The sequence below is a fragment of the Pipistrellus hanaki genome (genome assembly GCF_964339955.1).
Source record: "Pipistrellus hanaki genome assembly, chromosome: 14".
In the NCBI taxonomy this organism is placed as follows: domain Eukaryota; kingdom Metazoa; phylum Chordata; class Mammalia; order Chiroptera; family Vespertilionidae; genus Pipistrellus; species Pipistrellus hanaki.
This window is the reverse complement of record NC_140516.1, coordinates 35,349,091-35,364,461: the sequence shown is the minus strand read 5'-3', so window position 1 is coordinate 35,364,461 and position 15,371 is coordinate 35,349,091. Positions and strand designations below refer to the sequence as shown.

Below are 15,371 nucleotides of genomic sequence, written 5' to 3'. Positions count from 1 at the left end.
AGTACTTATTTTTACAAAGGAGTTTCAGATATGTTTCCTTATGACTGTCCTGTGGAGCTGATAGGGTAGACACCTACGTTTTATGGAAGTATTATTATTAGCCCAGAAGTTGTCAGGATGAGGGTCCTATTGAGTAACCATAGAATGGATGTCACCTCCCCAGCTTGTGGAACAGGTGACATGTGTAGAGTTCACACTGAAAATGAGTGTTCTATATCGATGGAAGGGATTCTCTACTACATCAAAATCAGTGGCTAATTTCTCCTGGTGTGTTTGTACTTTTCTAAATATATTTTTAAAATATATTTTTACTCATTTCAGAGAGGAAGAAAAAGTGAGAGGTAGAAACACCAATAATGAGAGAGAACCATTGATTGGCTGGCTCCTGCACGCCCCTACTGGGGATGCAAACCGGGCCCAGGCCCTGACTGAGAACTGAATGAGTGACCTCCTGGTTCATGGTTCGACTCCCAACCACTGAGCCATGCCGGATGGGCTGTACTTTTTTCATCTCATCTTAATTAGTTATTTAAATTGTTGTCAACTCTGGTTTTTTCCTCCCCCTGATTTTATTAGCTACCTCAGTCAACACCTGTACTTGATAATTCCTATTGCTAAATAGTTTAAGTTGGCACAAATTTGGATTAATTTTGATCACTTTAGTGAACAGTTTTAATCTGGTTGGAAAACTAGGGGAATAGGGGATCTGTTATAAAACCAGCTTCTAGATTTCAACGTGAGAACTTTTATCAAATGGTTAATTTACAGTTTAACATAGAAAAAGGGTGGAATAGGCCTTTGGTATATGTGGAGTCCATCAATTCTAATGTAATCTACACATGTATTTGTACTTCTTCTCAAAGGTTTAATTGTTAAGGTACAGTAATAGGAATTTCAAATTAAAAAAAAATGGAGGAGGTGGTTGTAGGGAGAAGTTGATGTAACATTTTACCTGGCCAATGTTATGGTTATTCTTAGTAGTTCAGTCTAAGCCACTAAGATTATAGGACTTAACCTTGAAGGTCATGGAAAGGAATGAAGGGTCTAGAGAGTGATAAATAAAAGTTGGTTCCCAGTGGAGTTGGTCAGACAGGTCTGCTGCAGGTTATATGCCAGAAGGATCAGACAGACATAAATAGGTAAGTGTTATAAGTGTGACGGCTGATTTAATAGATGTTGGCATGAAGATGCAAGCTGTGTGGTTATCAAGTTGTCCCCAGCAGAGAGATGCAAAGCAGAAGGCCTTATGAGGATGACTACAAGGTGGTTAATGCAATAAGGTGGCAAGGGCCAAGGCTGGAGTAGGGAAAGCAAGGCCTGATGTTTAATGGAGGCCTGGTGTGCCCCATGAGGAGCCCTGATAAAGGCTGCTAAATGCTGGTAGCTATGATGGGCTGTACTTTTTCATTACCGCCTCCGAAGAACTCCAAAGTACCTTCTCAGTGATCAGTAATGTGACAGCAGATGAGTACCCTTCTCTCTGGAGCTCTGTTCCCTGCCTCTGCCTCGGAGGAGATGATGATGTGTGCAGTGGCCTGGAGAGCAGAATGAGAAGGTGGCCTATCAGAACATGGTAGACATGGAGGGCTTTGTGCTGCTGCAAAGAAGTGGGCCACTCTGCGTATAGGGTGTAGATGGAATGAGCTGGGTGGAAGACTAAACAGGGAAAAGCTTCTGGTACAGCCACTTGCAGATTTTCTGCACAATTAGGAGCAATGGGGGAGGAAGCCCCTAAATGTGAACTTAATGGAACAGAGCTGGGCATCTTTAGATCATGAAGCATTTTATTTTAAACCTACCTCTAGTTTTTTCATGGGGTTTAAATGAAAGAAATTTTTATTTTAAACTTATACAAAATGGTGAGTGAAATCAGGAACTATAGAAATGAAAAGAGCCGAAACTGGTTTGGCTCAGTGGATAGAGTTTCGGCCTGTGGACCGAAAGGTCCCAGGTTCGATTCTGGTCAAGGGCATGTACCTTGGTTTCGGGCACATCCCCAGTAGGGGGTGTGCAAGAGGCAGCTAATCGATGATTCTCATCGATGTTTTTAACTATCCCTCTCTCTTCCTCTCTGTAAAAAATCAATAAATATATATATATATTTTTAAAAATGAAAAGATATTAATCATCCCTTTTCAACTGTTCCTATCTAACCTATGATCCAAGTATTTTGTTGATATTGGTTGATAGCAAAAGGAGCATCTAAACAGGGCTTCTGACATAACACTGCAGTTTGGTCGCCCAGGAGCACCAGTGTCCTCAAGACTTTTGGACAAAGTGCTGGTGGGAAGACCTAGCAGCTACTCACCAGGTGGGGATTAGAGGCAATAAAAGCTCACAGCCTCAGTGCTGGCACAACAGGTCTCCTGGAGTCTTTCCCAGCGGAGTTCCCGGCTAAGGAAGCCAGCTGGCTGTTTGCCCAGTGCCATCTGGAGACCTGGAAGTGTCAGAGAAGTTTGTTGGGCCGTTTAGATGTTGACAGTGGACTTGTCTACTGACAGGTGGTGACCTTCACTGGGTTGGAGGCAGAGAACTATGGCGTTGGGTTTGACTCCTTCCAGCCTTCAGGCAGAAATGCCATCCAACCCCCTCCCACACCTATTGCCCGTTTAATGGCCACTTGGTCTTTCCTGCCATTTGGTGGCATCCGTTTCCCCCCAAATTCCTTCCGCCTGTCAGTTCCTAGCCAGATCTTGCCCAATCTAGCTCCATCCAGTATGTGCTTCCTTGAAGAACACTGATGGCCTGAAGCAGGGTCACTTGTATTAATTTCTAAGGGCCAGAACAAAATATTCCATAGCACCCTCCCAGTGGTTAGCTTAACCCTTCACTGGTTTGAAGGACTTGTTATCCTAGTTATTAGAGGAGAAGGAGATCATAATGCAGGAAACTTAAGAGTCCTGTGTAAAGCCAAGCTTTGGGCTCCCTGTCGACTATTTTGTCATCAGAGGCTGCAAAACCCTGTGAAAACCCAAAAGGGAAATTCAGTCTATTTTTCTGCTTACAGTTTAAATGACAAAAGGTTGTTCTGGGCATGATGCTGAAAGTCTGTACACATTTGGTGTGTTTTTACTTCTTGATTAGGGCAATTTTGCTTGCATAAAAGGGTCTTTGCAAAGCCTCATGGTAATACTTTTTACGTCTATAAATCAAAATAGCTCAGTTCTGACAATTCTTACATTTAAGGGACAACACAGGAGTGGGTTTCAAATATCTCTTGATTATTCTAAATTATTTGGGCATATGCTTTTAATTGGCAAAAAAAAAAAAAAAACAACAAACCAAAAACAAAACACCCAGACTTTAGAAATTGGTCATTTTTATTCCATCAAGTTAATGGTGAATGGCTTATTTAATAAAATACGCCTGTAATTTAACACAAATAGCACCGTATAGCTGTTCATTTGTCAATCATTTTGCCCGTATGAAGCATCTTAGGCTGTTTTTATTAAAGGATAGGGTCAGTCAGAGGGGAAACCAGTCATTTTAAATTATCCTTCCCCAAGCCACTAGGTTAGGTGGGCGCTGCAGAAAGCACCCCTTCGTGGGTGAGAGGGAAATCCTCTATTTTTTCCTGCACTGAAAGCGACTCGAGAGAAGACTGACTTCATGCCTGCAGAGGAACGACTGTCTGAGAGCAGCGGGTAGGGGAACGGGCTCCTCTAGCCACTGCTGCGTGCCTCGGCCCACGTGTGCACTGGGGAGTTGTAAAGTGAGTGAGCGAATCCAACCCGGCGTTCTCCTGTGGGAGCACCGGGGACCCAGGGTCCTTGCCTTCAGCATCTTCCTCCGAAGTTGCGGAGGTGCCGGGAAGAGGAGGGGCTTCGCCTCGGGCGTCCGAGTGATTGGCTGCCCGGGGCCCCTGGCGAGGGCCCTGTGGTCCAGCCCGGGCGGAGAGGGGCGGAGCGGCCACTGTTCCAACCACAGCCGCCACCGCCACCGCCGCCGCCAGCCGCCGCAGCCCCGGCCGCTGGGCAAGCACCTCCGGGCGGCGGCTTCCTCGGGTCCCCGACGCGGTCCGGGCGCCGCGTCCCGCTCGCTCCGCGCAGAGCCATGCTGGGCGCGCGCGCGTGAGCCCCGAGCCCGGCGGCCGCCGACCCGACCCCGCGGACCGGTCCTCGCCTCCGTCCAGCTTTGCGCGCACGCACCTCCCCGGTCCCCGCCGGTCCCTCGCGACCATGCCCGGGGCGACCGCTGTCGGGGCCCTCGGGCCGCTGCTGCTGCTGCTGCTGCTGCTCGGGGGGCGCGCGGACGCGGCCCCGGACTCCTCGGCGCTGGAGGGCGCAGAGGGCGCGGAGCCGCAGCTGGAACCTTACCACGACCCGTGCAAAGCCGGTAGGTGCGGCGGGCCGCGGGCAAGTCCGGCAGAAGTTTGCCTTTGAAATGCAAATGAGGCGGTGGGCCAGCCTGCGGGCCGTCTGTGGGGCGGGTCTGCCCTCCGCTCCCCTCCCCTCCCCGAGGCCCCGGGCGCCCCGGGAAACAATGCCCCGGGGACACGGTGTGCCGTGCGCTCGGGGCGGCGGCCGCCGGAGCGTTTCCGAAGCGAATCGAGGGGATCAGGGCGGGTGCCCGCGGCCTCAGGGCGCTGGGGCCGGGCGGGCGCGGGCTCCGGTGCCGCCTGACAGCCAGGTGGTCGGCGCGGGCCCCGCCGGACGCGCGGCCGGAGCGGAGCGGAGCGGAGCGGAGCGGCGGGCGGGGCAGGGGCGGCGTTCCCGGGCTCAGGTGCAGTCGCCGCCTGCTCCGATTGCACCCGTTTGTAAGTTTTGCGCAAAGTTTTCCTACATCTTTGTGGTTCGTCCTGAGGAGAGAATGTTTAGAAGCCGAAGAGCTTCCCAGCGGGCAAAGGAACGGACGGAGAATGTGCGTGACTCGAATTGCCGCTGGGTCACTTCCCCGTGGCCCCTCCGTGCGATCCGGGCCGGGGTCGCCCCGCGGGGAGGGAGGGGTGGAAGCCGGCAGGTGCCGCAATCCCGCGGGGAGCGGCGCCCCGGGGCGCGCGGAGCCTCTGGCGCAGACCGCGGCCGCGGGGACGATGCCGCTCCCTCTCCCCACCGGCCACCCACCGGCTCGTGTGCCCCGAGGGGCGCAGCTTCCAAGCTGGAATCGCGGAAAGGACCGTCCCAGAGGCGACCAGGCTCATTTCCCAAAGAACCGATGGATCTGAGGCAATGCCCGGCTGGGACGGGGGTATTCACGTGCCCGGTAGAGAATGGGCTCGAGGCCCAGGATAGGGGTGTTTCCCTCTGGGCATGGCCTGGCCCTTTGCTGTGGCGCCTGCAGCCATGAGTCAATAGAGGGAAGAGGCTGCCTTCATCCGCAGAAGGGCAGGTGCCATGGGCCAGTGGCCCAGGTCTTCACTCCCTGGAAACTCAGTTCTCTTAATCTCTTAACTGGGGACAGGAGCCCTGCTGGTGTGGCTCAGCGGTTGAACATTTTTCCGTGGGCCAAGAAGTCACAGGATCGATTCCTGGTCAGGGCTCACGCTGAGGTGGGCTCGATCCCCAGTAGGGGGCATGCAGGAGGCAGCCAATGAATCTCTCATTGCTGTTTCTATCCCTCTCCCTTCCCCTCTCTCTCTAGAAAAAAAAAAAAAATCAATAAACTGGGAACAGTAATTATAGGCGGACTCAGATGATTTATGGGGAACTTCTCCGCAAATGGAATAATGATGTTGGCCCTGTAATTACTTGTGTTGCTACCGCAGTGGTTGTGGTCTGAGCTGGCGCAGGGCAGGTCGGAATTAGCTGAAATCTGGAAAAGATCAGGTTACCAGGAGGCTGGAGGACCCAGGGGGTGGTGAGACCTGAGAATCTTTGGAAAGTGGAAGGTCAAACCAGCTGTAAGGGGCTTGCTCTGACAGTGTAGGAAGATTCCTCCAGAATACCCACCTATGGCTGTACCTTGCAGGGCTTCTGAGTGGGAAAGGTTCCAGGGTAATTTGAGAGAATATCAGCCGGTAGCATGGCCCTGTCTGAGTTCATCTCAGTTCATCACGGGTCTCGGGAGCACTGTAGGAATGGTGGTCTTGACTTGAGAAGAGGGAAACTGAGGCTGCAACAACGGGATGGGGGTTAAAGAGGGTGGATCAGCTTCTTCCTGCACCTGTCCGATCCTCGACTTGAATGTGTGAACCGGTAGGAGGAGCTGGAGTCTGGGCTGGGGACGCAATCAGCTTGTTGAGGAATGTATTGAGCACCTCTGTTATGCGGGGTGCTGCAAGTCCAGGTGAGAGAGGCATAGATCTGCCTGGGAGAGCTCCCAGTCCCTGGTCTCAGCCTTGAGGTAGGTTTGCCTATTGGGCCTCATTTTTTCTCCAGGAATTTTGGAGGAAATGCTGGATCACCAGGATGTGCGTGCTTTGTGACTCTTCACAGACAGATGGGATGGATAGGCAAGGCTGGAAAGTAGGGGACCGATGGTTCTGTCAGCTCCACGCATCCCCCATAGCCATCTCTGATCCTCCCACATGGTTGGCCTCTCCCTGGGCTATGCTGATGCTAAGAGTGGACAGAAGAGGGCGACAGCGAGGGAGATCTGGGGAAAAGGCCCCATCTCTCGCTCTGCCTAAGGCTGTGGAAATTCCCTGGTCTGGGGAACAGCCTTCTGGAAGGACAACAGGCAGTTCCCTAGTGCACGTTATAACACAGAGCAGGTGTTCACAAGTACTTCCTGTTGAAATACTATAGAGGAATTTGAATTTTTGTAATAAATGAACAATTGATTTCATTCCGTGTAATTAGTTAGGGGTTCTTGAACTCGGACCTGATAATTATTGGTAAACAGGGTCTCAAAAATAAGTGAAGGGTGAATTTTATGGTGTGTGACTGATAACTCAATAAAGATTTAAAAAAAAAAAGTAAGTGAAGATGAGGATGGGTGAGGGCAGTGTTGGGGGAGGAAACATACATGTGTCCCAGCTCTGGCCTAGACGCACATTGGGGTGGGTAGTGTCTGGAGAGGGGGGCCAGGAAGGGAAACACATTGGCCCCTTTTGGATGAGGGGCTGAGTAATAGCCAGAGCAATACCCCATTGACCTGTGACCCAGTCCCGGGGGGAGACAAGCAGCCTTGAAGGTACCGTTTGCATTTGGAGAACCTGAGCTTCTTGCCAAGACCTGCCTGACATTGATGCTCCTTTGACTTCCGATGCCACATCAGTAGTCAGAGCTCAAGTTCTGCAGACAGAAAAGTCCTCAGAGGTATCATCCAAGGCAGGTCCCCACTCTGACAGCAGCAGAATCCATTTTTTCTTCTTCCTCCTGCCCAGCCCTGTGTGTTGGGAGAGTGTCCTTTAACCCTCTGTCCAGCACGGTGAGAGGCGGTGAGAGGAGGGATGTGGCAGTAGCTGGACCACAGAGCCATCTCCAGATGAGCTGGCTCCTTGGATGTGCACGGTCCTGCCGCAGGTGCTGTCAGACCTCAGCCCTGTTCCTGGGAGCTTCCAGCTGGAAAATGCTCCTGATGGCAGCTGAGTGTAGCCGGATCAGCAGGTTGTCTCATTCAGCACCTCCTGTGGTCAGTTCTGGGTCTTCTGCTGATCACTGCTTTCAGTCATTTTCATGGAACGCCTGCCATCTTGAGACATGGTTGCTGTTTGAGCATCTAGCTCCTCCTCAGTCCTTTTTTTTTTTTTTTTTTTTTTTTTTTTTTTTTTTTTTTACCCAAGCTTTGGAGTCAGGCTGACTGAGGTTTCCTTCTCGGCTGTCACTTACCAGCTGTTAGACCTTGAACAATCCTTCTTTCTTAAAGCCTCAGTTTCCTGTAATGTGGTTAATAGAAACTCCTACTTCACAGGCTTGCTGTTCTAGGAAAGGCACTTGATACGGTGCTAGACACTCACTAGCTGTGTAAAAAGTGTGCAGGTTAAATTGAATCCTGTGCACACTACCACTTTCTATTCCTGTGAGAGAGCCCAGTGGCTACACGGGCGAACTCTGGAGGCAAACTGCTCAGGTTCACATCAGGATCTGCTTACACTTTCTAGATCTCAGTTTCCTTGTCTGTAAAATGTGTCTACTAATGTCTGCCACAGGGAGCTATGATAAAGATTAAATGAGTGAATATAGACAAAACAAATAATGCCTGGAACATGGTAAAAAGTCAGTAAATGATATTTTTTATTATTATCGTCCTATACAAATCCAACAAAGTTTCTAAGTGGCAGGCAACCTAGTATCTGAACCACTGAAGGCCTATAATGCCGGGGAAGATAGCTCCTCTGTATCCAGAGACTGTGGTCTAAAACCCAAGCTCTCTGCATCTGCCATGCCTCTCACTGGCCTTGCGGTGAGGCTGGGGTGGCAGATTCCATGTCCTGCAAGCCAACCGGGTGTCTCGGCCCCAATGAGAAGCCAGCCCCTGACTGCAGCAGGTCCTCAAATAATGCCGCTTCATTTAAGGTCCCTTTGTTATAAAATGTTCATGAGATGTTGTAGGAACTATCGAGGATATTAAGTGAGGACGTATTGCATTTGTTTTTTATTTTTAATTCATGCATTTATTTTTTGAGGACTTGCTGTATTTGGCGATGTGTGAATGGTGTTGGGCGGGAGACTTTATTCAGCCAATGGCCCTTCCCTGTGGCCTCCAGATTCCGAACCGCTAAGGTGTGATCGGATGGGGGCCCGCTCCCCATTTGATGGAGGGCCCATTCTTTTGCCACAGAGACCTAGCCAAGCAATCTGAATAGACACTATAACTTCATTGGCCCCCAAACCTTTCCTTCTCAACCCTCAATGTATTTCCCAAGAGGAAGAACATGATAACGAATCCTCACGTATCTCTACCTTTTTACCTGATTGCAGCTTTGCCTGAGAGCTTTGGGTGACACCTGATGGTTTACAAAGCCCTTTTTCCTTCTATTCCCTCCTTTGGTCTCTCAGCCAGGAGACGGTCTGGGCTCCTGTGATTCTGTGGGCACTGCAGGCCGGTGGTCTGTGTGCTTGAGAGGGGAGCAGCTGGCCTGGGACCCGTACATGACATTGAACATGTACATGGCAGAACCAACGCCTCAAATCTCTGTTCTCCCCCCTAAGCACACGGCCTCTCCAACCCTGGAACCACTCCCCTTCTCCTGGCTCCTTCCACACACAGTGCACGCATCTGCTCTCTGCCCCCCGGGAAGGGCATGTTCCTGCACTTCCTCCCCAGAGCACCATCACCCAACCTCCTCCCTCCCTCTGTCTTTATCCGTGGCTAGGACTCCTACAGCAACGAAGCAATTCTGGCCTTCGCATGCTCTTAGTCCCATTGCATAGGGGAGAACACATGACTAATTCAGGGTGTCACCATGCACCTGCACCCCTCTCTGTTTCTCTGTCCCTTTTTCAGTGCATGGATGTCAGGTCTTATATGGCCAACGTTTCCCAAGGGGTCCCTGGGTGGGTGCCAGCCAGGGAGATAGAAGCAATAAAACATCCTGCTAAGAGACTGTTTTTGGCATCCGGCAGCCTGTGGCATGAAGCCTGTCTATCCTCACTGCCCGTGTGGTTTTGACTAAGTGTCTTAACCTCTTTGCCTCAGTTTGAGAATGATATTAAAACCCACCGAATAGATTTGTTTGAGGATGAATTGGGGCAGTGAACATGAGGTGTTCAGCAAGTAGCCATTAATTCTTCTCCTTGCCGGCATTATTATTAGTCCTATTATTGTTCCTCGTTTAAGAAGTTCCCTGTATGTGGTACTCTCTCAGGGGCCTGTGTGTGCTTATCTCTCCCTTTCAGGGCTACAGAGAGTTCTCTTGGAATCCACAGCTTGTGGCAAGCGATAATTTGCTTGTTTGCTCTCATCCATGTAGCAGGGAGAGGATGACAGATAAACCAAATGCGTACAGGCAGGCTTCCCGTGGTATCCTCTCAGCCCGCTCAGGATGCAGTTCTGCCTGGATGCATACATAGCAACGGGAACGGAGCTCCCCTGCTGATTGGTTGCAGACCTAGCTGTGATCACGCCATCCTCTAACTACCCCTGTGGATGACTAATAAATATTCTCAAGCTCGCCCGCACAGGCACTTGAGTGTGGATGTTCACCCCCGAGTCCTTGCCTGCTCCGCCAGCGGGGCCACGTATCTCCCAGCTCATCCTGCGATCTGCACCGAGCTTCCTCCTCTTCTTCCCACCTGGGTTGCCGGCCTTGAATGGAGGGGAGTCCTTAGGGAGCCGGTTTCCCACAGGAGCGGCTGCCTTCCTCCTTAACTCTTTTTTTGGGCCCCTGGGTCCGTTCCTCTTCCTGCTGAGCTGGCACTTGTTTCCCTGCCCTCCTCCTGGGCACAGAGTCTGCGGTGGCCCATGGAGGGCTGGGCTCTGTGGTGAGGTACCAGGTGGTACCAGAGTCCCCCTAGCTGCTTCAAACAGAAGCCCAAGCACCATCCTGTATGGGCACCTGTATCTCCCTCCCCGTCTCATGCAGACCAATTCAGGTTTTGCCTATTCTGCTTCCAAAATTGAGTCAATCCACTTCTCTCCATCTTCACTGCCACTATTGGATCTAGGTCCCTGCCAGCTCTTTTAATATGTTTTTAATTGATTTTTAGAGAGAGAAGAAGGAAGAGATAGAAATATCGATCTGCTGCCTCCTGCATGCCCCCTACTGAAGGTCAAGCCCACAATCCAGCATGAGTCCTGACTGGAAATCAAACCAGTGACCTCTTGGTTCATGGGTTGAGGCTCAACCACTGAGCCACACCAGCCGGGTCCCCACTAGCCCTTATTTGGGCTACTACAACTCCTCTTGCCTTCTGCAGTCTGTTTTCTATGTTGCAGGCAGAGGGATCTTTTTGAGACTAACTTCTGATCATGTTTGCAGAATCCAACCTGCTTAGGACCCAGCAATGACTTCCCATTGCTCTTGGGATGAGGGTAACAGCCAACCCTGTGCCTCCTATCCACCCAGCCTCCTCCCCGTACCCACCATGCTCCATCTCTCACAGGTTCTCCCCCTGCCTGGAAAGGCCTCCGGACTGTCCCCCTGGTCACCTCCAGCTCATCCTCCAGGACTCGGCTTTCATGTCCTTTCCCGCTGAGGCCTGCCTGAGCCCTGATTTTAATCAGGTCTCTTCTCTTAAATTTTTCATCACGTCCGTCTCCCTGACTGGCACTTTTTACAGTCCATCACGGGTTCAGTCTCTGGTGTGATTACTTGCTCAATGTCTGTCACGACATTAGATGCAAGTTCCAAGGGGAGAAAACTAGACTCATTTGGCTTCCCAGACACCAGCACAGTACCTGGCACATGAGGGTGCTCAGCTACCATTTGTCAAGTGAAAACATGAGATCACATAGGTATTCAGAAAAGGTAGCAATCACCGTAAGGCAATCAAGGAAGGCTTCCTGGTGAGGAGGCTGGTAAACCCTCCTGAGCTTGTCCTGGAAGAATGGATGGGATGTGGAGAAGGTAGGATGCAGGGGAAGGCATTTCAGGTAGAAGAAACAGTGTGAGTCCCAGTGAAGCAGCAGGAGTAGTTGTGACGTGTCTAGAGCTGGTGATTTACCTTGGTTTACTCTGCAGAGTAGTATTGACATGATTGAAAGAGGCTTGGGCCCAGCCGTCATGACTCAGTGGTTGAGCATTGACCTATGAACCAGGAGTCATGGTTTGATTCCCTGTCAGGGCACATGCCTGGGTTGGGGGCTCAATATCCAGTATGGGGCATGCAGAAGGCAGCCAATCAATGATTCTCTCTCCCTCTCCCTTCCTCTTTGAAATCAATAAAAATATATTTTAAAAAAAGAAAAAAGAAAGAAAGAGGCTTGGTACAGGCCAGTGTAGCTCAGTGGTTGAGCATTGACCCATGAACTAGGAGGTCACCTTTCAATTCCCAGTCAGGCCACATGTCTGACTTGTAGGCTAGATTCCCAGTAGGGGGCATGCAGGAGGCAGCCAGTAAAGATTCTCTCTCATCATTAATATTTCTCTCTCTCTCTCTCTCTCTCTCTCTCTCTCTCTCTCTCTCTCTCTCTCTCTCTCTTCTTCCCTCCTTCCCTTCCTCCCTCCCTCTCTCCCTCTTCCTCCCCCTGAAATCAATAAAAACATTTGAACCATCCCTTAAGAAATATTGATGGTCTTTGAGCAGAGGACTGTGATAATGAAGACCTATGATGCTTGGGATTTGTAGAGGCAGGAAGTAGGAAGACCACCAGGAGCTCTAGGCCTAGGAGTATGAGGACCAGACTTGGGCCATGGCCTTGAGAATAGAAGGGAAGGGAATAGGGGAGAGAGATCCCAGGGTGAGCTGTGTCGAAAAGTCATCTTTGAAACACAAATGAGTTAGTTCATTAAGACATACTCAGGAAGCACTGGGGTGCCCTTGAGATGGGCAGAAAAGGGACATTATCTTTTTAACATATAATTTCTTTCAACTACACAGCTAAGACACACCCACTGGAGAGCAGTTAGAAAACAGAGAGCAAGAGTAAAAGTGTCTAGTAATTCCTTCGCCTGGGATAATTGTTAACATTTTGTTATGCATGTTTCTATTTTTAAAAATGCCATATATACCACTTTGAACCTGTTTGTATTCCTTTCTCTTAGTACTATGAACCTCTCTTTATGATGATAAAGATGCTTATGTAATAAATGTACATATATGACATCAATATTAGTTACCGTAAATGGTTTTGTATACCATTGTATAGAGGCACCATAATCACTCCTCTGTTGTTGGACATATCCCCTCCCCAGTCCTATTCTTTTGCTTTTATAAATAACTAGAGGCTCAGTGCATGAAAATTCATATGCTAGAGGGGGGTCCCTCAGCCTGGCCTGCTCCGTCTGGGAGCCCTCAGGGGTGGGAGGTGACCTGGCGATCATGGGAAGGCGACCCCCCATCACACCCCTGGTGATCAGGGGAAGACGACCCCCCAGCACAAGCCTCAGTCGGCCCTGGTTATCTGACCCTTGGGCAGCCCTGGGTGGCTGAGCAGCCACCATCCAAGACTTGCCTGTGTCTTGGGTCGGCCCTAGGTGGCTGGGGGCTGAGGGAACTGGGGGATTCCAGAGGCAGGCACACAGAGAAGCTGGGCCTGCCGCCCTGGTGGGGCTGAGGGTACTGGGTGCTACCATTTTGTGGCTGTGGGTGCTGACACTTTTGAGGGTGTGGCAGTCAATTAGCATATCCCTCCTTATTGGCTGTGGGCACCACCATCTTTGTGACAGCCTGAGGGTCAATTAGCATATTCCCTCTTTATTAGATAGGATGATGCTGAAGTCATTCTTATTACTAGATTTTTATATATTTAAAATAAAATACATTTTATTGATTTTTTACAGAGAGGAAAGGAGAGAGATAGAGAGAAACATCTATGAGAGAGAAACATCGATCAGCTGCCTCCTGCACACCCTCCACTGGGGATGTGCCCGCAACCAAGGCACATGCCCTTGATTTGAATCAAACCTGGGACCCTTCAGTCCACAGGCCAACACTCTATCCACTGAGCCAAACCAGTCAGGACTAGATTTTTATGTATTTTAAATTATTTCTTTAGAAAAAATTTCTATGAACTAGAAGGTCATCTACACACAAAACTGCTGGGGGGATGGGGCGGGGGAAGCATCAATATAGATGCTTTTAGGACTTTTGATTCTTCTTTTAAAGTTCCCTTTAAATATTTTTTATTCTTTTGCATGCCCATTAAGATTAACATTTTGTATTCTACTTTTAAAAGTCTTTGCTGGTTGGAGACAGACTCATAGATAGAGAGGAGGCAGACAGCTCTGATGATGGGATAGGTATTGAGGGGATGGAGGGACTGAGCAACTGAGCAAAAAAAGAGAGAGAGAAAGGGAGGGAGGGAAGGTGGGAGAGAAAATAGAAGAGAGAGAGGGGGAGAGGGAGAGGGAGAGGGAGAGGGAGGGAGAGAGAGAGAGAACTCATGTACATGAACAACAGTATGGTGAGAGGAGGTAGACAGCTCTGGTGGTGGGAGGGGTGTTGGGGGGATGGAGGGACTGAGAAAATGAGCAAAAAAGAGAGAGAGAAAGGGAGGAAAGGTGGGAGAGAAGATAGAAAGAGAGAGAGAGAACGAACTTATGTACATGAACAACAGTGTGGTGATTGTGGGGCCAGGGAGGTGAGGTGGAGGTAGAAGAGGATATAGAGGGGATAAGATGCTAATGGGAAAAATAAAATAAAATTTTTAAAAAATCAAAAAAGTCTTTGTTGGTTTAATAAGAGAAAAATATTTTGCTATTTTTTAATTCACATTTGTATTATAATTGTATGTCTTTTTCAAATGATTTGAAATTTTAAAAAATATGTTTTGACCATTTGCATTTCTTTTGATGTGTTCATTTCCTATTATGTGATGTCCTCCTGCCCTTCCTGTTCATGCTCTTTTGTTTTCTAATTAGATGTTCATTTGTTAAAGTGTTTGTAGGAAACTCTTAAATATTAGGGACTTCAACTTTTTGCCTGTTATATATGTCATTTCGTCACAAATGCATTTTGGAGAGATTTTGGAAAAGGAGAAAGCTTCTTTAGTGCCATACCATTCCCTTTTACCTGGAGACCATCGCATGGCTGTGCCAGTTAAGCGGAGGTTAAATTGCTAGTAATGGACCCAAGCTATTGGGCTGTGTCCTTTAGAGTCCAGCTGGGAGACTGAAACCACACCAGTAATTTAAAATTTTAATATAAAGGGTTATTAACTAGCAAAATGGGATTGATTACTAAAGGAGGTGGGCAAACTCTAAAGACAACAGAAATAGCAGCTATAGGGAGCAACTACTAGGGAAGGAATAAACATGGAAGAGCCATCCCCCTCCCCCCCGAAGTGGGCTGAAATTCTAACTTCATAGGAGAAGGTGTGGCTGTGCCCACTGGAGGTTGGAGACGTTCACAGAGATGCTGCAGGAAAAGGCTGATGAGCCAGGAATTGCCCATTGGACAAAACTTTGGAGGGTGGGCACCAGGGAGTTTCTTGAACACCAGCAGAACCATTAAGAGAAGCCCCTTCCTCTTACAGTACCCTCTCTCTAGTGCCCTCTACTGGCAGAGCAAAGGAGAAATGTTTCTAGGGTCCAACTCTAGCATTGTAAAGCATGGCAAAGAAGGGTAGATTTAGAGCTGAGAGTCAATAGCTGGAACACTGGCTTAGAAAAGCTAGAAGTTTCTTCCTCACATGGGTCCGGAGGTCTTCAGTGGAGGCCCAGTAAGGTAATTCCGCTCCACAAGATCCAATCTCCTTCAAGGTCCCAAGGTTGAGACCTTGTCTTCATGGTCCAAGATGGTAATCAGAGCTTAAACCATCACAAACACCGTCTATACGTAGAAGGCATGGAAAAGAAAAGGGGGCAAAGAGTACGTGAGAAGTGTTTCCCAGGAAATGCCATTTGTCACTTCAGCTTTCATCTTATTGGCCAGGACTCAGTCACA

The 15,371-nt window shown here is 49.3% G+C and overlaps 1 protein-coding gene across 1 annotated transcript in view; it reads left to right on the top strand.

Annotated features, from left to right (window-relative positions):
- The first annotated feature begins 3,959 nt into the window (after positions 1-3,959).
- The window catches only part of TLL2 (tolloid like 2), a 91,931-nt gene continuing 80,519 nt past the window's right edge, over positions 3,960-15,371 (top strand). Inside the window, exon 1 of the mRNA XM_084903539.1 lies at positions 3,960-4,335. Within this exon, the coding sequence (XP_084759665.1) occupies positions 4,179-4,335 (157 nt within the window). The 5' untranslated portion in view covers positions 3,960-4,178. The remainder of the gene's footprint in view (positions 4,336-15,371) is intronic.